The 27,635-nt window shown below is 40.0% G+C and overlaps 1 protein-coding gene across 16 annotated transcripts in view; it reads right to left on the bottom strand.

Annotated features, from left to right (window-relative positions):
- Dock10 (dedicator of cytokinesis 10) overlaps window positions 1–27,635 on the bottom strand; it is a 249,100-nt gene that overhangs the window by 59,587 nt on the left and 161,878 nt on the right. For all 16 annotated transcript variants that reach the window (XM_075952022.1, XM_075952019.1, XM_075952012.1 and 13 more), the window contains exons 12-24: window positions 23,014–23,235; window positions 22,691–22,813; window positions 21,131–21,213; window positions 16,350–16,472; window positions 14,157–14,236; window positions 12,560–12,747; window positions 11,573–11,638; window positions 9,847–9,939; window positions 4,920–5,043; window positions 4,621–4,742; window positions 4,172–4,258; window positions 2,009–2,101; window positions 1,454–1,572 (exon numbers count right to left, since the gene is read on the bottom strand). In XM_075952022.1, coding sequence (XP_075808137.1) covers window positions 1,454–1,572; window positions 2,009–2,101; window positions 4,172–4,258; window positions 4,621–4,742; window positions 4,920–5,043; window positions 9,847–9,939; window positions 11,573–11,638; window positions 12,560–12,747; window positions 14,157–14,236; window positions 16,350–16,472; window positions 21,131–21,213; window positions 22,691–22,813; window positions 23,014–23,235 — 1,523 coding nt within the window. The remainder of the gene's footprint in view (window positions 1–1,453; window positions 1,573–2,008; window positions 2,102–4,171; window positions 4,259–4,620; window positions 4,743–4,919; window positions 5,044–9,846; window positions 9,940–11,572; window positions 11,639–12,559; window positions 12,748–14,156; window positions 14,237–16,349; window positions 16,473–21,130; window positions 21,214–22,690; window positions 22,814–23,013; window positions 23,236–27,635) is intronic.

A 27,635-nucleotide genomic window follows, 5' to 3' on the forward strand; every position in this document is an offset into this window, starting at 1 on the left:
GGTTAAGCTGTGTATTTCCTTCATTAGCTGGGCTAGGGTTTCACGGGGCAGTGGTACAGTGAGAACTTTTCATATTAACATGACCAGTCACTGCCTTGGAGAGCTTTGGGAAAACTCAGAAATTCTAACAGATCTCTAAACTGCAATATTTAAAAGTTTTGTCAACATCGACACATACACTCAGATGAAAGGAACACTAGTTGGATGGTACCATTTGGGATCTCCAATCTGGGCTCAGAACTGGATCTTTGGGGAACTGATATTGATACTTTATTTTCCAAGAACTTCAGGGTTTTGTTTTAAAATCAAGTTTAAAAACTTCATTGTAGAAAAGATAACTAATATGTCTTTGAGCAAGGAAGATACAGTCAACATTTTAATGCTAGCTGTGATTTTTTTTTATAATGCTATGGCTATTTTTGAAATAGAAAAATAAATATATGATCAAATTATTAATTCAAAATAACATATATGCAGAATTCTGAGTTCATTACTAGACTTATTAGTGATATTGGTAGAGTATGGTGTGATCAAATTTAACACAAAAGAAAAGAAATGGTGCAGTCGGGCAATGGTGGCACATGCCTTTAATCTCAGCACTCAGGAGGCAGAGGCTGGCAGATCTCCATGAGTTCGAGGCCAGCCTGGTCTACAAGAGCTAGTTCCAGGGCAGCTAGAGCTGTTACACAGAGAAACCCTGCCTTGTAAAACAAAAACAGACAAACTTTTTGTGGGACAGTGAAATGATACAACTATTCTGGCAAACAATCTAGCAGGTTCTAAAAAAATATTCTAATGCTCAATGAATTGTGTACTCATTGTATTACTATGGATCCATGTCAGAAGTAAAGCATGAGAGCTACATTGACAGAGAATTTATATAAGAATATTTATAGTGACTTTATTTGTTATAACCCCAAATGGGAAAATTCAGATGTCTTTCAACAAACGGATTCTTAAACACACTGTGGTACAATCCATATCATAGAATACTACTCATCCACGAGAAGAAGTGACCTACTGATAAGTGGGTAGCGTGGGTGGATCTTTAGAGAATTGTGATGCATGAAAAAGCTAATGCCAAATGATTGCACATTGTGTAATTTCATACATACACAAGTGTGTGTGTGTGTGTGTATGTGTGTGTGTGTTGACAGTGGGGGATACTAAGTAGTGAAGAAACTTTTTCTCTCCATATTATCCATTTTAACTGCTTATGAATCTACAGTTATCTCAAAACAAAATGTTTAAAACACAGAAGAAAAAAATCTAGCGTTCTGCTAATGGTAATCATCAGGGGTCTGAAAACAAGGGCATGGGGGTGAGAAGTGCTTAGATCTGAAATGCGTGTTCACATGAAACGTACGCAAATATGGATAGTCAGAATCATAGCATCAGGATCCTGTCTGATCAAAGGTTCTACAGTTTGGGCCCCCAGTGTTGCTATGGATACCTGGTGACGGTTGCACTGATTTCATCTTCCTCGTTCTGCACTAGAATTTTGAAGAGCTGATTCAAGATGATGGGCAGGAAGCTCATGATGGAGTGGATCTTGTCCACATTTAATAAGTTCTGCAGTGAATTGATGGGAAAAACACAAATGAACAAGCGGGAAGTAGTTCAGCACAGTCTGCAGCTGTTTTCAGGACTATGATGTGATCACGTGATCACCGTAACTCCCCTTTATCTGACCACTCGCTTTCCTTCTTTGCTGTGGCAGAAGGTGTAGGTCATGTTGAAAGGATTTTGCTTAATTAGCAATGGCAAATACATTCTAATTTTCAATTATTTTTGTTTTGGATAAAAAACTGATCTTTGCCTTTTCTCCTTTTTTATATAAACAGAATTATGTAGAAAGAATGAAGTAAAACTCATTTGGCTCTCTGATCTGCAAGGGTAAAGTCTTTTTAAAATCCTTAAAAATCTTTACTTCTTAGTTTTCAGTGGGAAACAGGATTTATTTGCCAGTTTCTATCCCACAAACCGTTCGATCTGCATGTCACGTTACCTTGCAAGCAAGGACAAAACCAGAGGTAGGAGACTGAGACATGTCTTTTTCTCTTTTTTGGCACTGATGGAAAAACGCATTCACATGTGGGTCCTGCAAAGGCAACAGAAGTGTTTATTGGCGGTGGTGCACAGGCTCAGAACTAGGGCGGCAAGCACTTCTAAGCACGATTCCCCAAGAAATCAGACTTAGAGCCTTTTCCCCCCCCTGTCGATAGAGAGGTCAACTGAAGACCCCCAAGTGACTCCAGCACTCTGGATGACGATGCCTGTGCATTTCAAACTCAGCTCTCGTATCCCTCTGGCTCTGACTAGAGAGTGACATCCCCTGGCTGCCTGCCTCCCTTCTTTCCTTTCTTCTCTCCCTCCGTACCTACCTCCCTGCCTGTCTCTCTTTTCCCCTTCCATCTTTTTATTCATCCCTCCTCTTTATTCCCTTTTTTCAATGTTCCTAATTTCTTCAGTCCAAATTCCAGAGATCTTTAGAAATCTCTCTTGCATCGTCTATGACACACAGGGCACCGTGCTGTCTTTGACATGCCTAGTAACATTTCCAGGTTTAATGTGTCTGTATCAGCCTGGAATCAGGGCACAACAAAAAACCGCGACACGCACCCATCCCAAGACATCTTGGTTTTGAGCTGTGGAAATCTGCTTGGAATTTCTCCAAGTTCTGAGTTGAGTTATGTTACAAATGATTTTTCTTTCAATCAAGTGAAAGAAAATTTAGTTTTGAGAACATATTTGTGATTTTTTTTTGAAGTAAATTCTAGACGGGCATCTGGCATGTGTTTTCATTATACTGGCATTTGAGTGGTGATGTTTCCATTTCCTACTGAGTTCTTAATTAGAGACAGTTGTTTTCCTCTTAGATATGTCTCCATATATTTTTCCAGTTAGTTATTATTTAGTGAAAACTGGTTGTGTGTCAGGCCGCTGGTAGGCCTTTTCGACAGACGAAAGGCGGGACAGACAGGATGCGGGACGGACAGGATCACTTCACCTGTGGACTGTTCACCATGACTACGTGCTTCCACATGCACCTGATGATTTACAACTTGAGAAGCGCATCACAATAAAAACAAGATGCCATCTGGGCAGGTTACAGGACACCGCAGCACTGTCTGCAGGTTCAGGGAACCAGGAAGACTTAGGAGAAGTGACGATTGATCTAATATTGGAATGATCAGGCTTAGTCAACCAGATTGATGAGCAGAAGGCAGGAAGAGAGGACAGGTGCCTTCCTACCTGGCTGAGGAAAGGCAAGTACCCAAAGCGTCTTGGGAAACGGAGTATGAGTTGGAAACCACAGTGTGGGGAAGGCTTGGACCTTGGCAAGCAAGGTGAGGTGGGGTAATTAGTTGTGGGACCCAGGACTAAGGATGAGGATGAAAGTATCGTCGAAGCATTGAACTTCGTTGATTTTAAAAGCCTATCTGTGAATCTTTATCTGTATTATCTATGTGCTTATCTCTATGTGGTCTCTGGATTATTTCATCATTCTTAGGAATCAAATATGTGGTTGAGATAAAACAGTATGAAACAGAAAAAGCTGCCTTACAACAGAAAGAATAAGCTTACAATTTAATAGTTATGAATGTGTAGACAGCACGTGATAGCTCATGAATTGCTTTCACGTGAATTTTCTTATTTTGCTCTCCATCACAAGCTTAAGTAGTGATATTTTATGTGTACCATTTTCCTGATGAGGACTTGGGAACCACAGAGGTTAAAGTGACTTGTTCAGCAACAAAGTCAGCAGCTGGCCAAACTGACCCTCCAGTGAAGTCCTGTCTATCTCATGGTCCTGGGTAGTCATGGGAATTAGACTTAGTTTCGTGGTAAACGTAAAAAGTATTTTTTTTAAACCATTGAACAGGTTCTAGACCTGGCTGTGGTAAGTATGAGGAAATCATACTATGAGTGAATGGCCACATTCTAAAGATGCTTCTATATTTTGGCCTCAAGTTTTATGACTTAAGGAGTTAGGGCATTTTGTCTATCTCAAGAGGTGAAGATTACACTTTAAGCATTTTTCTTGACAAGTTCAGCCACCTGCCCCTTTGACAACTCATGACATGATGCGTTTCTCCCTACAGATGGAGGAGTCACCATCCTATTTTGCATCATAGTCTCTGTCTCTATTGTAGGACATGGTACTCACCTGAGTGTTGACTGTTGATACAACAAATGTTGACACTTTGAAAAGTGGCTTCCCACCGTCGACCCATTTAACATCACTTCCACCATGCTGCAAGAAAGAGTTTGCTACCATCACCGACAAAATGAGATAAGGGAATCAGATCATTTAATTTATGTTAATTTGCTGTTCTGAGTCATGATTGCCACATCGCTCTAGAGACGGGAAAATGTGCAAATTCATTGGGAAGTTTTGGAGAGGAGACTGACATACTTTCATAGAGTCATTTTTTAATGGTTCATTTTTAGTGGCCACAGTCAAACAAGAGTAGGATTATTGTAGGTTAACTTCATAAAATTGCAGTGGACACACACACTATCATGCTAGTTTAAATAACAGAGTATAAAGGATAGACTTGTTTCATAGCTGATTTTTTTAAAAAAAATTTTTGTAAATTATACACTATTCAATACCTTTCCACTTGCAGAATCTTGAATGCTTAAATAATTAGGAGGCAGGGTGGTTGTTATTGGGATGTTATACTCCTGAGAAGCTATTTGATCATGTTTCATCAGAGGAAGCCATGCATATCCCACTGCAAAGAAGCAACACAAAGAAGGTTGTGAACACAAACCTCTATGCTAAGAAGTACAAACTTCTATAAACAGCAACTTCATTTAAGAATCAATAAATCATATCTTTTGAAAATGGTCTCCAACTCAGGTTAGACATATGTCACGTTGACCTGTTTTGGGTCACTTCTTGTAAGTACCTGAAGTCTCCAGGGACTCTTTCTTTTTGGCGTTAGCTTTGGCATTGATGTCGCACGTGATGTGATAAAAAGAAAACAGAAGGTGGTGCTTTTCATGGAGCTGTGTTGGGAGCTCAATTTTCACCTGCAGGGAAAGACACCACATTTGGGTTGAGATTAAAATCATTCGCTTAACGTCAGCACAGGAATGAAATTTAGGTCCGTGTGTAGTCAACATGATAGAACCCTCAACAAATATTCAGTCTGCGGGCTGTAATGTATTAATATGTGATTTTTATATCTTATTGTGGTAGATGACAATTTAGATTGTGTAGTCTCTCTCATCACATGATTTATGCTTCTAGAGTATCCACTAAACACACATGTTCAAAAACACCAATTCACCAACAGAACTACGGAGTGTAGAGAAGATAGACATTAAAGAACTACCGTAAACCAGCAGTGGCGGCACACGCCTTTATTCCCAGCACTTGGAAAGCAGAGGCAGGTGGATCTCAGTGAGTTGGAGACCAGCCTGGTCTACACAGCTAGTTCCAGGACAAGCTCCAAAGCTACACAGAGAAACTCTGTCTTGAAAAAACAAAAACAAAACAAATAAGCAAGCAATCAAACAAACAAGCATAGTGAAACTGTAATTCCTGGCCTCCTGAGTATGCTCGTGGGCATGGGTATTAAATGAACACTTGTTAGCCATTCAGAACTCAGACACTGCCTCAGAATCCAAATCTGCCCTTTAAGGTACCGAGGCAACTCATGTGCACATCACTGAGAACTGTGGCTGTAAACAAGGTAACTGGAAGCCTGGCCTTTGTCTCTCTAAATACAACACAAACATATGAAATGACTTTTGCCATAGCCAGTAAGGAGTCATTTAATGAAGCAGTGCTGAAGGATTGCTAATGATGCCTTTGATTAAACACAAATATAAACTATAAGAGTGACATGGGTTATTTATCCCATATTTCTGGAAAGAAAGAGTTTGAAATAACCACCTACATTTTATATCACTTTTTAAATTAGGTATCAAAGCTTTGTCACATGCCCTTAATTTCCTCATTGTCTTGTGATAGGGACACTACAGAGGTGGGACTCAAGGCCAGAGATACTGGGGTCTCTGAGTGAGCAAGAGATGGTAGAGTTAGTAACAGGGGGTTTCCAAGACAGTCCTACATCTTCTGATGACCCCTGCATACCAGGTTTCTGGAGCCTATCCCGGTAACTTGCACTTAGCTTTATATGAGTCACTAAGTTGCTCTGAGAACAGTCAAGTCAAGCAGTTAATAAAGCCCATTCATTAATAATTAGATGTCTTGTGAATCATCTGGTTTGTTGTCATTCTGTTTTAAAAAGGGCTTAAGACTGTTAAATTTCACAGTGTGGTCCCTGAAATGGTAGCATCAGTGTTATCTGGGAACCATAAAATCTCAGGCCTAACTCAGACATGTTGAATTTCAAATCTGAGTATTCTGTTTCAATGAGTCTTCCAGATAAGTCTCATTTATGATACAGTTTGAGGATCCTTGGATTTTGATGAGTTATAAGCTAATGTACTATTTGTACAACAGTGCACTAACCTATTTACACAATCCAGTATACACTTCAAAATCCATAATCATAAGCAGAACACTAGAAAATTTTTTCTTAGCCCACTTCAAGATTACATAGCAGTGCACCAAGTATTCCAGAACCCAGTTAACTACATGGTCATGAAAGCATCCTTGTCTTAAGGTTTCTCTTGCTGTGATAAAATGTCATGACCAAAAACAACTTGGGTAGGGATGGGTTTATTTAAGTTTACAGTTCCACGTCATAGTCCGTTTTCAAAGGAAGTCAGGCAAGAACTCAGGCAGGGCAAGAACCGAAGCAGAACCGAAGCAGAAGGCCCAGAGTAGTTCTGTTTGCTGACTTCTCTTCTTGGCTTCTACAGACTGCTTTTATAGCACCTGGAGCCACCAGCCCATGGGAAGCCCTGCCCACAGTAATCTGGGTTCTCCGAAAACATTCAACAACAGCAACAAAATATACCAGAGGCTTTCCCACATGTAAATCTGGTGGGGACATTTTCTCAACTGAGGGTCTCTCCTAAAATGGCTCTAGTTTGTGTGGAGTTGACATAAAATTAGCCTTCACAATCCCTGACTTAGAAATCCTGCAGAAAGTCTTCTTTTACTCTTTTTTAAAATAATGATATGTATTTTTATTTTTTTAAATTTATTTATTTATTAAGGATTTCTGCCTCCTCTCCGCCACCGCCTCCCATTTCCCTCCCCCTCCCCCAATCAAGTCCCCCTCCCTCATCTGCTCGAAGAGCAATCAGGATTCCCTGACCTGTGGGAAGCCCAAGGACTGCCCACCTCTATCCAGGTCTAGGCTTTGGGGGAGCCTAGGCAGTTTGGATGCTCATCTTCTTTTACTCTTAATGAGTTCAAGGCTATTGCCTATTTTTTCTTCTAGCAGATTCAGGTGTCTGATTCTATATTGATCCACTTGGACTTGAGCATTGTGCAGGGCAATTGTATGGATCTATTTTTATTCACTGACATCCAGTTTAAATTTTCATACACATACATCCACATTAAATTGAATCATTTATTAAAGATGCATTCTCTATTCTAGTATGAATAAAACACTCATAGCACAATTACTGAGACCAACAATTAATAAATGAGACCTCATGAAACTGAAAGCTTCTGAAAGGTAAAGGATATTGTTATCAAGACAAAGCAGCAGCCTAGAGAATGGGAAAAGATTTTTTTATTAGCTCCACATCTGGTAGATGACTAATATGAAAAATTTATAAAGACAATGTGTATTAAAAGCCAAATAATTCAATTTAAAAAAATCAAAACAAAAAAAAGAAATCCTGCAAATACTTACATTTTGTTATAACAATATGTTGGATAATTTATACCTATTTTAAAGTTAGTGTAATCATTTTTCTGTAATCAAGAAAATCAAACCTTAGTATTAAATCTATGCTGCAAAGACCACTAAGTGATTCATAATCTACATGCCACTTGGAAAAGCTCATGGTTTTAGGAGATTTCAGGAAATATAAGAAAATAAAAAAGATTAAAAGCCAGACTTAATAGCATTGAGAGACTGAGAACACTAATTTATGAAATTCTCACATCTACAGAAAATGCATCTTTCACATGTGTTATGTGAAAAGGTCAATTTGGCAAATATTCTGTAATGTAATAATAGCTCTTCCCCTTAGCTCTTTCTTTCTTTCTTTCTTTCTTTCTTTCTTTCTTTCTTTCTTTCTTTCTTTCTTTCTTTTTTAAATCCTCTTACCTTGATTGATGGAGGACAATAAGAGCATTTAGTAGACATGGATGTAGGAAGTAAGGTCAGGGGATTCTGTTAATTAGTTGGAAAAGGACAAATATGTCACATGGGTGGTGGACAGAGATGGCTCCCAAAGGTGACTCTGTGTTCTAAAACCCAGAACCCATGGATATGGACTTGAGGTATGCTAGGTGAACACTTCATTAACAGAGTTACATTTCTAGCCCCACGCCTGTCCTTATAAAAGGTAGAGGGGAGAAGAGTCAAAAACCAAGGCATGAGGTGGTGTATAGAGGCTGCAAGAGGCAAGGAAACAGATCTTCCTCTAGAAATTTCTGGAGGCATTCTACCTCACTGACACCATTATTTCAGCCACATGATAGCCTATTCATACTTCTAACCACCAGAGCTGTAAACGGTGTGTATTATTTTAAGCAACTAAAGGGGGCTAATTTGTTATGGCGTCAATAAAGGAACTCATATAAAACCCTAGCTGGCTGTAATAGCTCAGACTGTCTCTTAGGGTTAGAAGCTGGATTTAATCACTGAAACTTGTCTCAGGCTGTCTATAACATAGCTAATATGTGTGTAGCCATTTACCACTAGCCCAGTGACACTTCTTAGGAGTTACAGGAAGTGGGAAAGCTTCTCTCCAGGGCTACGTGGCCTCATTTGAATGCTGACTGTCACTTAGTAGCTGTACAACCCCAGCAAAGTTACTCAAACCAGTGCCTTCATCTATATAACAGGAGGTGGGAACAGTGCTGGATTCTCAGAGCTTTGGAGGAAGACAAAATGAGTGTTGAATTTTCTAGGACAAGTCACACTTCTAACCATGAGATGAGGGGACTGAGCCCAGTGAAGTCCATGCAACTGAGAGCAATCGTGTTGATTCATAACATCTAGACATTCTGCTATCACATACATACTGACTAGTAAAGCTATCTAATATAATCTTTACTAAAATCACCCACAAAATAAATGAGAAAAAAACAGTCTTATTTTGGTGTGGGAGAATTATCTGTATTCTGTCAATCATATTTTAAATAAACGATAATTGGCCAGGCAGGAAGTATAGGCGGGTCAACCAGACAGGAAGTAGAGGCGGGGCGATGAGAACAGGAGAATTCTGGGAAGGAGGAAGCCCATTCCTCGCAGTCCTTCCCAGACCACTGAAGCAGGATGGACCTGCCCTGATGAAAAAGGTACTGAGCCATGTGGCTAACCTAGATAAGAATAATGGGTTAATATGAGCTACAAGAGCTAATAAGAAGCCTGAGCTAATGGGCCAATCAGTTTATATTTAATGTAGACTCTCTGTGTGATTTTCTTTGGGACTTGCTGGCTGTGAGAACTGGGCAGGACAGAAACCCCAACAAGCCTGGCCCTCGTGTTACATTATTTGAAAAGAATGATAAAATAAAGCCATCATGATAAAATAAAGTCCTATACACAACTGTAGGAATTTGTAGCATACACCAGGACTATCACCAGCCAGAGTCACTTCAGGTAGTGTCATTGTAGAGTCTCGGGAGGTGTACGCCATGGCCCTCAATCTGAGATGGAGTCTACATAAGGTTTCCCCGACCTTTTCACCCATGAGTCTCAGGTGGAGGCTGTGGGGTCTGGTCCTTACCTCGTCAGAGAAATCTGGATTTTGAGAATGGTGCAGGACAGCTGTGTAGGCAGCTGAAGTGAAGAGCGGCCCTCCAGGCTTTCCGTAAATACACTGTTCAGAAAGTGAGGAGGGGAACAAAATGAGTGCCTGAAAATATTCCCAGGTGAAAAAAGTCAATTCCAGCACACACTCGGATTGGTTTCCTAGGATGACATCCAGCTAACTTTGGACTTCTTTGGCCCATTGTTCTATCTGCGCTGTGCAATGGGGCATCAAAGAACAGCTAAAGGCCTTTACACATCTTAAAGGTATGGCCTAAGGGTTGAACACTGAACCAACTCACTGTACGACTTTTGATTGCCATAAATATGAGTTAGTGTTCAAGATAGGCCCCCGAAGCATGACTTTCTGATAGAGTTAAGGTCCTCAGCCTTGGCTGGAGCCCAGTTCCATGCCAACCAAGGCCTACCAATGAAGGTGAGGTAGCAGGACAGACTCAGCTTTTGATGTGAAATCCTAACCTCTTATCAGGCTGGAGGACTGGCTAGGCTTTCATGACTCAAACAGGTGAGAGGGCACATATGCCTGGAGCTCATGACCTCTCTTCTAGTCTTATATCATGGGGCACCCCATGTCTCTGTATGATGTTAATAAGGTAATGAAGCAGGAAGCCCACACAGTTGCTGTTGCTCTTCTTTTCTAGTTCATCCGCATTAGAAGCACTGCATTGGGGGGGCGGGCTTTGTGCTTCCTACCCAGACATTGTCTTGTTTGCTTACCATGACATCACACGCTAATTTTCCACTCCCGATACTAATTCTGTGAAAAGCTCCGTCTATATGGATGTTCACAGTGGCTCAAGATTACACAGAAGAATGCCTCTCTATCCTAGATGAGTTAGCTCATTCTTATGTTCATGCACACTCTTTGGAATAAGACTACACATTACCTGCTAGCATCATCAGAGTATCGTTTATATCTGATGGTATTATGAGAAATAACCCGGGGCAATGGTAGGGTTAGTTAGATATTATCAACCTAGAAGATTTGACCATAGTCTCAGTAGAAGTAGATTTCCTGTTTATTTTTTCAGGCTATACAGGGGATCTTTTTGTTATGTTAACTCTTAAAAACAGAATATATCATGTATGAATGCTAAAAAAGGCAGCCCAGTTTAAATTTTATAGGCCTGAAGAGAGGTATTATTAACTCAGGTGATCAGCAATGTAGACTGTTTCTTCAGAATCATTTTCTAGTCCCTTAGACACTTGGCTTCACAAATGTGAGCTCTATGGAGACACCTTGCATTAACCTACTGCCCTGTTCATAAATATGAGCGCTCCAGGGACAGCCTGTGGTAACCAACAGGCCTGTGTATAGAATCCTTTATGTGAAGACAGCATAAAGGCAAGCTGGATGTACTGCTACAAGCCAAGCATGCTGGATCAAGAGGTAGACTAGTTTGTGCACAAGACAGACTTTTCACAGGGAATTATTGTAGTAATTTCATATTATAATAACTTCCCTTTTTCCAAATCATGAGGTGAGGAGCTGTGGGAGCCTAGCAGTTCTGATAGATGGCGCTAGGGATGGCTGTTGAGCCGTGTACAATTTCAGGAGATCTTAAACAAATGCCTGAAATTGCTCTTCATTCACCATACTCATACAAAGCTCCCCCAGTGGTGCAAAGGACCAAGGCCCCTGCCTTCCCTCTCATGCTGTGTTCCCAAGTGACTTGACTCACCTTCATGGGCTTGGCACCATCTTCATCAGAGTTTTTGAATTCAATGCACACAGTTATATTTCGTGCCTGAAATTATAGTGAGGGGGGGAAAATGGAGATGGTAATTTCCTCGTAAATAACACCCCAAACAATATAAGGGCCTAAAATAAGTAACTTCTAATTAAATCTGAAAAAAAAATGTATAATAACCAGCATTGCTTTGTGACATTATCCATGGTCCTCAGAAGCAGCAGGATTTGGAGAGATTTGTTAAAAGGAAACAAAAAAGCTCACAGTACAGAACTAAGCATGCTATTTTCAGGGTATTATAAGAAACTAAAAAAATGGCCTAGATCAAATTTATGTTAGGCTGATTTTTAAAAAGGATTATTAATGTGTTACACAACCATGCATCTTCAAACAATTCAGAGCTGAACAGCTATAGCTTTGGAATAGTCCTTTACTCTGTGTGAAGACATGTCATTGGGATTGGTTTAAGAAAGATCTGAATGGCAAGAGTTAGGTAGGAAGAGGTTAGGCAGGACTTCTGGGGACAGAGAAGTCTCAGGGAAGAAGAAAGGTGGAGTCACCAGCCAGCTGGAGAGGGAGCAGGGCACACAGGAGGAGAGATAAAAGCCACGAGTCATGTAGCAACATGTAGATAAATGCAAATGGCTTAAATTAAGTTATAAGAGCTGGTGGGACAAGCCGAAGCTGTAGGCAGAGCTTTTATAATTAATAATAAGTCTCAGTGTCCTTTTTGGTGAACTAGTGGCCCAAATAAAAATCTGTCTACAGATACCTTTTTTGTAACACTTCAAGATGCTGAAAAATGCATTTGTCTTTGAATAATCCTAAAGTGAATTCTAGGACAAACCCACCCTTGGCTAAACACTTTCTTCAAGTCTTGGCTCAGAGTTATTTGAAGTTGCTCTTTCAAGAACCATCGTGTGTGATCTATATACAGGGAACTGAGATGAACTAAGACCTCGGAAATGTGTGTCATACCTTGTTGAAGCATTTCTGGCTATCATACTTGAGGTGCTTGGGGTAGACATAAATTTGATTTTTGTATACTCTGTATGGACGGCAATACTTTGTTGAATCATAAATAAATTCCTCCACCTCCACTGTAGGTTCTGACTGAGACATCACGTTGAAAGGCTTGACAGGGATAAAGGACGATGTTACACAGTCTTAAGAAATCAGAAAATAAGAGTTTATCATTTAATATGGGTCTTCTAAAGCGAGCAACACTTATTAGATTTTACAAGATAAGGCATAACCCACCGACTATCACATGCTATTATAAATAAAATACATGTATTATTGTATAGCAGAATAAAGTTATTCAGTGGGTCTATTATTGGGACTAACAGATGAATTAACAGTAACTTTTCATACATGGAATGATTTTTACAGCAAAAGCCTAAAGCCCTCTGTAGATTATTTGTTACTTTTTTTCTCTTAAATTTTTACCACCTTTAAAAAAAATCTAACTTTGTAGTTAGCCTAAGGAAAAAATAGTCTAAGAAAAAATAAAGAAGAGATGTCTAGGAATGTGTAAGTCAGAACTTCTGTCATTCCACTGTTTGAAGAAGGGAGATGTCATGTTGAAACAGAAAGAGGCCTGCTGCTTTTTTTCTACAAAGAACCTTTCTGGACTCAGATAAAACAAAGAGATTGGCTATACATACTTGGGAATCAGATGACAATTCTATTTTTTAATTATGAGTCAATTATAATATTTTTGCTATAGTCTCAAATTTCTCTATTACTCTACCATTCTTTCCAAGAGAGCATTTAGCTTTCTATTATGTTGTCTTTTCTGTAGGCAATAAAGCCTTGTTCCCTAAATCACATCGAGGAAATGGCTTAGTTTGTCCTCTGCTGTTTCCTGTCAATCAATGTGAAAATGATTTGGGATTGGAACTTAAGTTAGAATTTTCATTATAGTTTATATTAAAATGATATGTGGAAACTCATCAGGAGAGATGGGCATCGTCTCCTCCCGGTCATCATTTATTATAGTAAACCTTGATTCTGTATCTGGAAACCCTCATTCTTAGGTCAGTAGAAGCAGGAGTTTTACCATGTTCCAAATATGGTAAACATTCTTGGTAATAACATTTCAGTCACATAGGTGGCTGTGCCCTGTGCTCAAAGTAATTTGTTGTCAGTGCGGTATGGCAGAACCAGTCTACACTAGAGTCAGGGAAACTAAACAGAATATGAATTCTCTCACTCTTGGCTATTCATTTACTTGAGCCTGACTTTCCTCATAACACTCCAGGGTTTTAAGGATTATGTGAATAATTTAATATCTTGCTGGGTATTAAATCCTTATTTGTAGAAAAGATAATAGTTAAGCTATCCAGGGTATAGTTTCAGTTATGAATCCATTGTCTGTCTCAATGGACAAATAAGTCCCATATTCCTATAGTATAATGAATTCCTTTCCATTTTGGAAGACAAAAATCCCCAAGAATCCAAATTTTGTGTTTAAGTAGTTAACCAACAAGCTAACCAAACAACCAAATAACCTCCCACAAGATGCTCAGAAGTCTCTAAATGAACCATGATATCAATGACATTGGCATCATACTTGGCTGCTCCAAGGGGATGTTGTCCACAACAATATCCAGGCTTCCAGGGATGGTCTGCATTTTGCTTGTCCGGTCAGCTCTGTGAAAGAACATCACACACCACACACACACACACACACACACACACACACACACAGTGTATTATTTTCATTTCCAAAGAAAACCCCATCTTACACTGTAATTCTGAGCTTTGAGAAGGGTAAAGAGTAACGGCATATTGATTTTTTTGGATAGTTTAATTCCTGTAAAATATATGCTAGTGCAAATTAAAACAAAAATCAGGGAGGAGTCAAGTTACAGATATTCTGCTAATACCTTACACTATTTTCTCTGACTTCACTTATACACAGACCAGAAGAACATAACAGTAAATTATTATTATGGTCTTGTCGATAAGACTTATTTGAACTTGCTTAAGCATTTCACTATCAACGTGAGTTTTAAGAATTTTTAAGGACAAAGTTAGTTTTTGCTACAGTTGCTAAGAGTTTGCATTCATCCTTAGATTCCATCGCAAAGAACTGACCACCTCTACGGGTATATAGGCTCTTCTCCTTTTATCACGCAAATTCAGTCTTTGACTCCGGAGGTCTGTTTCCTTCCCTGCTTCCAGCTAGCACAGTCTTTGAAGGTTGAAGAACCTTCAGGAAATGGAGTCTTGCTGGAGAAAGTCAGTGACTGGGGGCAGGCATTAGAGTTTTACAACCCAGTTCCCGTCCCTGTTTACTCTCTGTTTCCTGACCACAGAAGCAATGTCACCTGCCACTATGTCTTCTCTGCCACGGAGAACTACATCCCCTGAGAGCACAAGACAAAGTGATCCCTCTTCTCCTAAGTAGCTTTTGTCAAGTATTTGGCTTCAGCAGTTGAAAAAATAACTCATGCCACACCGTATGTTGATGATGACTATTATTATGGATTTTTGAGACAGGATTTCTTTATGTAACAGTCTGGGTGTCCTGGAAATCACTCTGTAGACCAAGCTTGCCTTGAACATAAGATTATTTGAGTCTCAAACTTTTACCTCTCATCCCAACTCCATGTTCAGTGAACTGCATTGATGGGCTGAAGTTAGTAATGGCAAATTTATACCACGGAAATTGGTCACCAGGAGGAACCAGATTTAATTTAATGTCAGTACTGCACTATGTATTCTAGGTGCCCCTCACATGCTATTAATAATTTCTTTCTATTCCCTGACAGCATAAGGTGTGCCAGGGATTATTTTGGTCTTTGTTGTATCAGTTTATCCCCAAATCTTTGCATGTTCCATGCTGTTCAACATTACAGCTATTCAAATCTTAAGTGACTGCCAAAAAGGCAAAAGGAAAAGATCTTTTCATTTTCTCATGGTGGCTTGAGGAGCCTTGTGAAGATCTGGGTGCAGGTTTTGACCACTATGTTTCATGAGAGAAGTGCAGAAAGGTCTCTTATGTTACCAGTACTCTTCCTGGACTAAAAGAACTAAGATTAGTATAGGTTCTTGCCTAACAATTTACTTATCATTCTAATTATATAGTCTAAAGACTTCCTTAATGATGATGATGGCGATGATGATGATGATAGATAGATAGATAAAACATCCATTCTATTTCAATAGGTGCAAATAATTTACTGATGCTGTGGAAGGTATTGGCTATACTTTAAATATACAATAATATTTTTTGAGGCATATACAAAATTAGTTGATGAGGGGATGTTGATTCTCAGGTAGGAGAAATAGAACCATTATTCGAGGCTATGGAGTACAAGAACACTCTGTGTATTAGAGGCTAATAGTGTAAGATAAATATTATAATAAGGACATCTACATATGTCAAGAAAGAAGCTCTGGTGGGAAAGAAGTGGATTGTCCAGTCCCAGCTGACCTCTTCCAGCCAATATCATGAATGGAAGAGACTAACTGAAACCACAGAATCAGGAGTACCACAAATGATGCTATTTCTAGATACTGAATTTTGGGGGTGGGTTGTCACAAAGCTAAAGGTGAATGACATAGCCCAGCATATCACAAATCTTCTGCACAATCCTGGAAAACTGATCCTTAAGGCACCACGATTTGGACAAAAGGGAAATCACCAGACAACCATGTCTTTCTGGAGGTATCTGGACAACTGAGACTCAGCATCAGGTGTTAAGGAAAGAGGAGAAATCAGTGTTGGTTGCTTAAAGCGGCACTGAGAATATCCTACCTTCTGTAGTCTGATACCAGTTTAAGCATGTCCTCAGCTGAAATCTTGCTACTTTCTTGTCTATACAATGGTGAGAATCTTGAGTCTCTGTCCACATTTCCCTGGTTGTCCTTAAATACAGATCTGGAGGAAAATAATGTTTACTCAGGTTTATAGTTGGTTACTGCTTAAGAAATTGTGTTTTTAAGGAGGAAAATTAATGATCATTTTCATTCATAATTGAAAGAACTCAAGGGACTTAACAAAATAAAAAGAAACCAATTCTTAGTTTTCATTTATAAACACGACATCTTTTTTATCATATTTCTCATTTTCAACTATTTATCTAAAGTGGGAATAGTTTCTGTTACAACTGTTTTTATGTTTTCTTACATTTAACACGATATCAAAATCTTGGAATGTTAGGGGAGTTGAAAAGAAATACATTAATTTGTGTGAGTGTGTATGTGTGTGTGTGTGTGTGTCTGTGTGTGTGTGTGTGTGTGTGTGCATGCAAGGCTCCATCTATCTTGTTTTGTAAGTAAGATCTCTCACTGGCCTGAAACTCCCCGAAGAGGCTAGCTGATTGGTCCGTAGGCTCCAGGCATCCTCCCGTGTCTGCATCCTCTGTGGTACCACGACAGCCACACACCATCCTATTCGGTTTCTTACCTAGATTCGATGGCTCAAACTCAGGTCCTCATTTTCCAAGGCAAGCACTTCACTCATTGAGCTATCTTCTAAGATCCCCTTTCTAACTGTTTCCTCAAGGTGCCCTAACCTGGTCTAATAGGGGCCGTGGCACCTTGGGGGGCGTCATTAGGATTGACGAGTGTGCAACAAGGATCAGGTTGTAATTATGACTGTGGCACGATAGTGAGATTCTTAAAATGTCTTTGTAAATGAGCCCATGTTCTAACTTTTAGGACACAAATAACGATAAAATGCAGGAAATATGAGTCAGAGTTCGGCATTAGATAAGGCTAACATTATGTTGCTCCCTTCCTTGATCCCGCTTCATGGTAGCTATAACACCTTACTTAAAGCACTTAATTGCTTTGGTCTAAGTTATGAAGTGAGGTCAGGTAATATTCACTTTGCATGCTCTCTGCTGGTGACAGCCTCACCCCACACCTTTTATGCATCCAAAAAAAATTCAGCCCACATATAATTGCTTTTTCTTCAACAGCAGATAAATGTTGGATTTTTATTTCTCCTAGTTGAAGAGCCCTAACTAGACTATTTTATCATTTAAATGAATCAAATATTTTAATAAAGTCGCTGAAATGGCTTTGAAAATGATATCAACCATAGATTTTAGTGTAGAGGAACATGAAAAAAAAGGAACATGGGCTAGAAACATATTGAAATGATATTTTTAGACTCTGTGAAATTACCTCCTTATAGTTCTGTTGCAATTCTTGTTGAGCAGTAACGGGGAGGGGGGATAATCTCTCCTTGATAAAACTTTAATGAAATAACATCAGGAAAACATAATAAAAATATCTAACTTGAAGACTAGAGAGAGAGAGCTCAACAGGCAAAAGGCACTTGCAGCCAAGCCTGCTGGCCAAGTTCACTTCCTAAGGCCAGCACAGTAGGAGGAGAGAGCCTTTGTCTGTGGATTGTCCTCTAAACTCCACATGAGAGCTGTGGTCAGCTGCGCATGCCCTCTCCTGCCCCCACCCCACAAAATACATAAAAACGTGGTAAGAATTTCAAAACATTTAACTTAAAAATGGCTTTTGTATAAATAATGTATGTGAGCTGTATACTCCACTTTGCTCATACCCACAGCTGTCTTGTGGAAATCTCTTACTTGGAATAGCCATTCGTGACGTTTACTGCAGCCTGAGTACTTTGGTTTTGATCCTTCTACCTAGCTCTCTCAAGTGCTACAGTCAGAGGCATAGAACATCCTGTGGGTGTTAGACATTTCTCTGCGTGTGTGGAGACAGCAGATGAAAGACAAAGCGGCTGTTAGGGCCCAGCATGGGCCCATGACTATGATCTCAGGGCTGGGGTACTAAAGACAACAGGAGGATCGGGTACTCAAAGCCACTATGAGCTATACAAACAGCCCCATCTCAAACTAGAAAAAAAAATCTCTGCATGGACTGAAGATGTACTTCAGAGGTAGAGCACCTCTCTACTATTCATAAAGCAGAAAAAAATGTTAATTTGGTTGATTGACAGTTTCAGTTGTATAAAAATACATTACCTAATAATCATAGAACGACAGAAAGAGAGATGGACTTGGTGAGGGTATACAAGGAGCTTCGTCATGGCAAGATGCACGAAGGTGGACCACCACTCACTGGGATGTTGTCAGTGTGAGAATCTTAGATCATGCTGCATTGTGCATCTTCAGATGTACAGATATGAGAGGGACACTGTATTTTGGCCCTGATCAATTCTGAAGGAAGGTGAGCACTGTCTGGTAGTCATTTATAAGGTAAAATGAGACAGAGTCCAAGAATCTGTGAGCTAATCCTAGCAAGGACTTGGGTCCCTATGATCCTGGAGGTGATATGCATGGGAAAAGCTTAATTGCAATAGGACATATTTCTAAATTCAACATCTGTTAGAATTGTTAATTATAAATTACCCTACATAGCTGTGTGTGTCTGTGATCTGCATCTATTCAAAAGATAATCTTTTTGCTAAAAAGTGGCAGTACAGCTGGTACCGAATCTGAGAACATATCAGAAAAATTTCAAATTAGACGCTCACAGCGAAGAGATCTGTGTGTACTGCAGCAGCTGGGTAAAAATCTGGTTCCAAGCAACTGTTAATGCTACTGTTTTGACTACAGTTGCTTTCAAATGTTTTAGGGTACACTCACAGCTATACTGTGAAACAAACCACGAGATGGAAATAAAGCATGAAGGCAATGCCAATGGCGAATTAGGAGTACCAACAGTGTATTTCCTGTGTTCTGGATCTGGTCTATACCAGGCCTTCAGAGGGTCCTGCCTTCTCTTAGCTTAAGTAGTGTCTTCACTGGAAGGTTGGATAGAGACTGCTTCTTTGGGTGATTTGTGTGCTTTCTGAACTTAGAGACTTCAAATGATCCAACATATAATTTCTGCATGTTCTGCCATTTTTTTTTCTCTCATTTGCCAGAGAAGCTCACATAAGTTGAAGTCATTTTGGTGGGGTAACAGTTCACTAACCAACAGCTGAATGGCTCACTGGGCCCTAATACAGCAAGGGCTTGTGGCTTCGCTAACTTTCTTTTCCTAGCAATAATTCTTCTAAGAACTGATAACATGTTCAAACCCCACAAAAGCTTCATCTGTCTCCCTCACAGTTGGTTGACAATTTTAGAGTCAGGGTGTTACTTCTAAGGGTCATTCTGCCAATAATCGACACATTATATACTTCTGTCCACCAAACTACTCTCCGTTGACCCAAATTTACAAGAAACGTGGGAGTTGTGGAACATGAATATGGCCTCCACAATGAATTTCAAAAATAAATAATAATTAATAATAACGACAATATATACCATATTTTTTCATGTCTACCATTAGTTATCTTGGTAAGAAAAGATGGGAAGGGAGAGATAAAATAATATCCATGATGTCTTTTATACCAAATCCTTGTACATCTGATTTTTAACAGAACATACTGCTCACGAGACAGGTATTTTCTGCTCATTCTACAGATGACACTCTGGACCCAGAGAGCGATCTTGCTCAGTGATCCATTAAGGGGTGACCTGAGCCTGTCAGCTTTGGTGTGCTTACCAGGCTTGGCAACCTGGCTCTCTTGCCCTTGCTGCAAGGTTGTCTGAATGCAAGTCAGTCCTTGCAGCCAGCAGGGATTTGTCTTGCCTTCCTGGTGCTGGGGTCCTTCTATCCTTCTACCGGCCAGCCCCCAGTTTGATGGCTGTAGCATTCCGACACATACTGGTGGGTTTTCTCTGAAAGTGTCCCTCAGTGGAAGCTGTGTGAACTGAAGAATACCCAACAGGTCAACCCTTCCATCTGGCCTTTGCATCTTGAGTTGAAGGGACTGCCTTTGGGATAACGCTGTCAACATTCATTAAGGGAGTGTTTTGTTCCAGGCTTGTAATTAATCTCTTTTCATTCAGCTGGTTCATTGCTGATCTTGAATTGTTTTCCTTATATGAGTATATGCCAGGGTTTCTCCCATTTAAAGAATTCTTACATCAATGTGGGTGTAATGAGTTTGAGAGGGACGCTTGGAGTTGATGGGTCAGTAGGTCTGAAAAGCAAGTTCTATTCTCAACAGAGGTTCCGTTTTTTTTTTTCCAATGGAGGGTCTGCTACTTGTACCCAAACACCAAATTTTCCAACAGAGTCAACTTGGGATATAATTGTCTGTGCTAATCTACACGCAAATCAAAGACAGCATAAGCGAGCAACTGATGGCTTCATTTGGTCCTTCACGTTCAGAGCAGAATTCTATGCCCAAATGAATGCACGAAGGTATACCAGAAATAATGATCTATCTCTGCTTATCGTATGTCCATTAGGCTCTTGGGACTGACCAAACACTGTTCATTAAACAAGATATGCATGAACAAGCTATGATTTTGATTTGACACTCACTAAGAGCCCCCAGTACATTTGGCCATGCCCCCACTGTTTGCAGGTCTGGGGCCTCCTGTATAACCTGTCTTGTTGAGCTAAACTGTGAAGTGTATGTCTGAAGATGACAACATAGTAACATTTCTTGATGCACAATAGGCAACATTAAACATTCAAAGCCATAGCTTCTGATGCAGATTGTTAGGACATCTCTACTCTGTTAGTTGCAAAGTAGAACCTTACCTCACAGCCCAAGCAAACGGCATCCGATATTTCCCCAATTTGCTACAGAACTGCCTATTGGATTTTAGTACTTTTTGTGCAAACTGAGGAAAAAAACAAATAAAATATTATTTAGGGACAGTCAATTACAAACTGTACATGTGAACTAATAATGCTTATTTTTCCACTTTATTATCTATGGAAATTCTATACAGTTTCTTCTTACTGGCACACAGATTACATATGATACCCTCTGTGTTCAAGTTATTGTAGAACTCTAGGCTTTCTTTGTTAATTTGTAAATTTTAAGGATAGTAAATCCCCTAATCTTGAAGTATCAATTATTATCCGCTCACCTCGCTTCTCTTCCTGCCTTATTCCCTCCCTTCTTTCTAGCTAAGAGAAGTTAAAATCTTGAATGAAAAGTTATCAAGTTTATATTTACAATTGGTACCAGATCACAGCTTTTTTATTCATTCAACAAGAGACTTTCTGTGAAGGACTGCGAGGACCCTGCATTCTCTGTCACACATTTCTCAGCTCTATTGCTATAGTACAGGGTTAGCTGCAGGGAAGCGGAAGAAACACTTACATTTGCAGAGCTGGAGCAAACCCAGGGCTTCACACATTCTAAGCAAAGTGGGACTGAATGGCAATCAAATTTCATTTACAAAAGCTGGTAACAGGGTGAATGTGGTCTGATCAGATAGTTTGCTGGACAATGATATGAGAAACTCATAAACATTTACCTACAGGCTAAATTGTTGTATATGCTCAGATTCTCTGGTTTTGAGTTATTTCCTTGTTATCTTTCTCTTGTATGGAAAATATATACTTTAAATAATTTATCTTCTAGTAAACAGAGGCAATTTCATAATCTGATTATTAAATAACAAGGTAATGGAAAGAAAAAAGCAAAAAAAAAATCACTGGTCTTACCATTCAGGCCACATTGCTCCTCATGTCTATCTTCCTGTACTTCACTGTTATTATATTTAATATATAATGTTTGTCTTTGCTATTGAGTCCATTGTCAACTTGCTGTTATTTTTGCAAACTGACTTCACTCGATTTTGTTCTAACTTTGTTACTGTATAAATCCTTTGATCTTTGGGACTAAAGCAATATAAAAATTATAGTTTACTTCTACTAATACAATGGTTCAACCTGAGGGGCACAACTCCTTGGGGGCTTGAATGGCCCTTTCACAGTGGTCACCTAAGACCACGGGAAACACAGATATATACATCCTGATTCATAACAGTAGCAAAAGTAGAGTTATGGAGGAGCAATGAAAATGATTTTATGGTTGGGGGTCATCACAACATGGGGAACTATATTAAGGAGTTATAGCATGAGGAAGACTTAGAACCACATAACAGATTTATAGACATCATAGACTGTTGACTCAGAAGGACATAAACCAAAAATGTATAATTTAAAATGTTTTTAGTAGGTATTAATTACACTGGTAAGTGAATATTAAAAATTATACATTTATCAACTTTTATAATTCAGGAAGGCAGCATGACTTTATTTCTTTAAAGGGACTGAAATTATTTTTAAGAATATAATCTTTACCTTGTTGGAGTCTGGATTCTTAATATAAGGTTCAGCACCACTCCCAATATTCCCCATTAAGACTTTTTCGACTTTGGCCACCAAAACAATTTCAGAGTGTGGATCACTCACAGAGAATATAGCCTGTGTCCAAAGAAAGCAGTAAGTAACTACCATAAAATGACCCTGAAGACATTCACAAAATGTCATTAAAAAGAAAAGACAGATTTAAGAATTTTTTTTTGGAGGGGGCAAGGTAGGGGGATTGCCCATATGACCTATTGTTAAGGAACAATCTAAGGGACAAGGCTTTTCTGTCCCACCACAAGTAAACAAAGTGCAACCTGCTTTGGGAATTTTAACCATTCCTCCGGAAGGCCCTTTATGTGAGGTTCTTCTGATTGTCTTGGGGTGCCAGTGTCAATGTTGCCATTTTCCAAGGCTGGTGGGGCCCCTGAGAGCATCTGCCGGACAGCAGGGTGATTCAGATCTACGTGGAAATCGGCAGAGATCTTCCTGCTTTCTCTGAGGTCATAAAGTGCCACACTCACAAAGAAAGGCTCAATCTGTGGGGAAAACAAAAGCCAAGTGCTTCTGACATAAAACAATGCCCGCCCACCAGTCTGTGTCCCACCTGCATCTCACAACACGTCGGACGCAAGATAGGCAGAAAGCAAGGTCTCTGACCCAGTGAGAAGTATCTGGAATCCCTCCCTGCAACAGAGGCAGCCAAACCCAGGGCTGCCTCTCATTTGTTTCTTGACCTTAGATTCCCACCTAATCTTCAAGCACATTAGGCTTGAACAGCCTTCTGTTTGCTTTCCCATACTCTAAGAAAATACCCTTTACCCCAGTTTCCCCAGATCCCTGGAGAACAGATGGGATCTAGCCAAAATGCTTTTCAGACTTCCCTCCCTCCCTCCCTCCCTCTCTCTCTCTCTCCCTCCCTCCCTCCCTCCCTCCCTCCCTCCCTCCCTCCCTCCCTCCCTGCCTCCCTGCCTTCCTGCCTCTCTCCCTCCCTCCCTGCCTCCCTCCCTGCCTCCCTGCCTCCCTGCCTCCCTGCCTCTCTCCCTCCCTCCCTGCCTCCCTCCCTGCCTCCCTGCCTCCCTGCCTCCCTCCCTCCCTCCCTGCCTCCCTCCCTGCCTCCCTGCCTCCCTGCCTCCCTGCCTCCCTCCCTCCCTCCCTCCCTCCCTCCCTCTCTCCCTCCCTCCCTCCCTCCCTCCCTGCCTCCCTGCCTCCCTGCCTCCCTGCCTCCCTCCCTCCCTCCCTCCCTCCCTCCCTCCCTCCCTCCCTCCCTCCCTCCGTCCTTCCCTCCTTCCGTCCTTCCCTTCTTCCTTTCTTATCTCTTTTATATTATTTTTGAGACAGGGTTTCTCTGTGTAGCCCTGGCTATCCTAGAACTTGCTCTGTAGACCAGGTTGGTTTCAAATTCAAGAGCTCCACCTGCTTGGATTAAAGGCATGCTCCACCGTCAAGCAGGTAAATGAGTGGCCCAGGCTGGTCTTGAATTGGTGATCCTCCTGCCTCCAACTCCTTCAACAAATCCTACCTGCGTGTGCCACCAGAACTGGCACATTTCAATTTTTTTTTAAAATCACAGCTTGAAATAACAATAATAAAGTTTATTTCACACTGACTTTGTGCTTTCTACTATTTTCTGCATTTTTAATACATTCAGAACATGGTAGCATGGAGCAAATGAGGATCCGCTTGTGAAAAGCCCTGTTGTCAGAGAAGATGGGAACTCCTTTAAAAAGAAGTCAGTACTTAAGAGGAGGTTTTAAAAAAGATATCACTTATTCTCTTTATTTTGTACTAATTTTGAAGCTCACACTTCTAGCACCAGGGTCAACTCTTTCAATAACTCTGACAACTAACTTTAACTTCTGGTCCCCTTGCCATCTGCCAGTTTTCTTGACCCTAAGGTTACCATTTTCTATTCAATAATATTTGTAGATATATATTCCAATATGATCCTCTGTGAACAGGAACTACGCTTCTGTTTCCTGGTCACCCAGAGAAAAGTACGGGCTCCATCAGCAATATTTTTTTGCTTATTCTTTCAGGTTCTTTGTTGGTTCCCAACCATGCCAATTGTCTTTTCTAACTACCTTCTCCATACTATCCTAGACCCATATCCTGACAGACCTAGTAGCAAGTCACTTCTGTGCCTTTGGGTGGCTTTCTCCTTTTCCTGCCCAGGGCTCAGGGATGCTCACCTAAGTCTAAGCTTCAACGGAGTTATCCACCTACTTTGCCCCCCAGATGTTGTGAAGGAAACTGAAGGTAAAAAATAAGGCAGAAAGGGAAAAGTGATGGAATCTGAGAAACGGGCAAGTTGCTTGCATTAGCTTTAAAGAAGGACTTAAGTAGAGTTTGTTCATGGGGCTCCTGGACAAGACAGATGGCAAAGACATAATGAAAGGATAGGACCCAAAAAACATACTAGACTCGAATCAGAGTGAAGGTAAAATTATTCAGGAGTTGCCCAGGTCCTTAAGAGAAACATTACAGCCAAAGCAAAACACAGTACTGCACAAAGAGTAATTCCAGGTCTGCAAGCATAGGAACCTAAGCTCATGATAATGGTCACTGACACAGGGGATAAGGACCCAAAGACAAATTCTTCATGAAACACAGAAACTCCTCTGCAAGACATCTCAATGGCCATGGGTATATGAGCTTTGGGTTTCTGGGTCAGTCAGGAGAACTGGGCTGGAAGTCTGGATCTGGAAGCTTTTTGAATGGAACTCCTATGTAAGCCGTGATGCACAGATGTGTTGTTTTGAATGGAATGGCTCCCATAGACTCCTATGTTTGAATACTTGTTGCTCTGTTTGTAGAACTGCTTGGGAAGGATTAGAAGGTGTGGAGTTATTGGAAGAGTTCTACCACTGGGGGCAGGGTTTGAGTTTTCAAAAGACTGGAGCTATTCCCACTGGAGTCTGACTCCTGGTTGAGGATCAAGATGAAAGCTCTCTTTGTTCCTGCATGTCTCTCTCCATCAGCACAGACTCTAACCCTTTGAAACTGTAAGCCCAATTAAACACTTTCTTTTACAGGTTTCCTCACAGCAGTTTCGTTACAGCAGTAGAAAGGATAAATAATGCAAGAGAGAAGAGAGTCAGTGTACGTTTCTGTGGAATAGCAATGGGCAGAGAACAGAGAGAGGCCAAAGCAGTTATAAAAGAGACTGGGTAAAAGCCTGGGAACCAGAAAGGGGCTGATGAGACTGGAAAAGAAAGGTGGGGAAGACAATGGAACAAGCGGAAGGGGAAATATTGGGGGTGAAAGGACACAATGATGAATGGGTGGGATGCTGACGGGGGTGTCTGGGAGAATGAACCAAATAAAGTATGTATGAAAACAGCAGGAATCTGTTACTTTGTAAGCCAAATAAAATTAACACAGAATATTCAAAATAAAATTAGAGAGTGGGAAATGGAGAGATATTGTTTCTTCCCTTCATTCCTTTTTTTTCTTTCCCCGTCCTCCCTTCTTCCCTCCCTTTCTTTCCTTTTACATATGGCTTCACATGTACCAGGTAAATGTTATACCATTAACCTCATACCACAACTCAGAAAAGCCAAAAAAATGAATAAAAATATTAAATGCTGCCAAAATATCATAGAAACAAATATTCAAGATATAAAGGATGTTTAACCAGAAAAGTGTTAAGAGCAGCAAAAATTAAGGGATGGGGGCTCAGGCCAGTGGTGGCAGTGCTGATTTAGTATGTGCACAGCCCTGGGATGAAAAAAAGGAAATGTGTTAAATTATGTAAAATATGTATATATAATTTGTACAAAATTTACATAGATACATGAATGGATAATTAAATATACTAGATAAATGAATATAATTAAATATACTTAAATATTTAAATGATAATAAATATAGTAGATATGTGTATGTGATTTTGTAGCTATGCAGTTAAGTAGGGGTTCTAAAAGATTGTCAACAAATAGAATTTTACTTCTGTCTGCCAATATTCTCTGAAAAAGTAGGCTGTACAAAGCCCTACATCCCAACTAACGCACAGTGCTGCAGGCTCATTCAGTGAGTCTTGTTAAATCTCCTTCGGCCTTTGAGGTCTATCACACGACTAGCTTGTAACAGAGGTACTGTCCAGTCATTTAATGATAGTGAACTTTCTCACTGTTAGAGATGGTTCCTAGTTAAAATAAAGTTCAACACTGTCTCTTTTGAGGCTGCAGAGGCAGCTTAGACAGTAAAAAGCTTGCTGTGCGATTGTGAGAACCCGAGTTCAAATCCTTATTTCTATTTTTATTTTTTTATTTTTTATATGTGGATGTTCTGTTGAACTTGTCCATATTGGGTTTCATGGTCTAAGTTGATGAGGGCGAATGATCCTTATTCCCCACCCAGCATTGAGGACTACACTCCACACATGTGCATGAATTTATGTGAGCATGCATCCTCACATAAACATGTACACAATACCACACACACACACATGCACACACACAAACTTTTGCTTACTTAAATGTAATTATTGAATAGAATTTTCATTTTAGTAATTTAATTTAGTTTAGAAAAACTCTTCATGGTAGTTGTAGTGTGCTAAGAAGTTGAAAATGCAAAAATAGCGATTAGTGTAGGTACACAAAACACTTTGAAGTTTAAGAAATCGAAATCACTGTTTTTTCCTGAGTTGTTGCATTTTGACCTTCATTCCCATTTTTTGAATGGAAATAAATTAACTCCATTAATAACACATCAGAAATTATACAGCTCCAATGAGATTTGTTTATTTTTCCAATCTGCATTCACAACGAAAATGCCAAACCTTACTTTTGGAATGGCTGGCTTTACAGGATGGATGTATTTAACAAAACATTTTCAGAGCCTGACACATTAATTTGTAGGCTACTGAGGTTTAGGCTAATGAATTCCTTCTGAAAATTCAAGGAGAGGAAAATTTAAATGTAGCTACTATGAAACT

The sequence above is a fragment of the Microtus pennsylvanicus genome, chromosome 17, assembly GCF_037038515.1.
Source record: "Microtus pennsylvanicus isolate mMicPen1 chromosome 17, mMicPen1.hap1, whole genome shotgun sequence".
Taxonomy (NCBI): Eukaryota; Metazoa; Chordata; class Mammalia; order Rodentia; family Cricetidae; genus Microtus; species Microtus pennsylvanicus.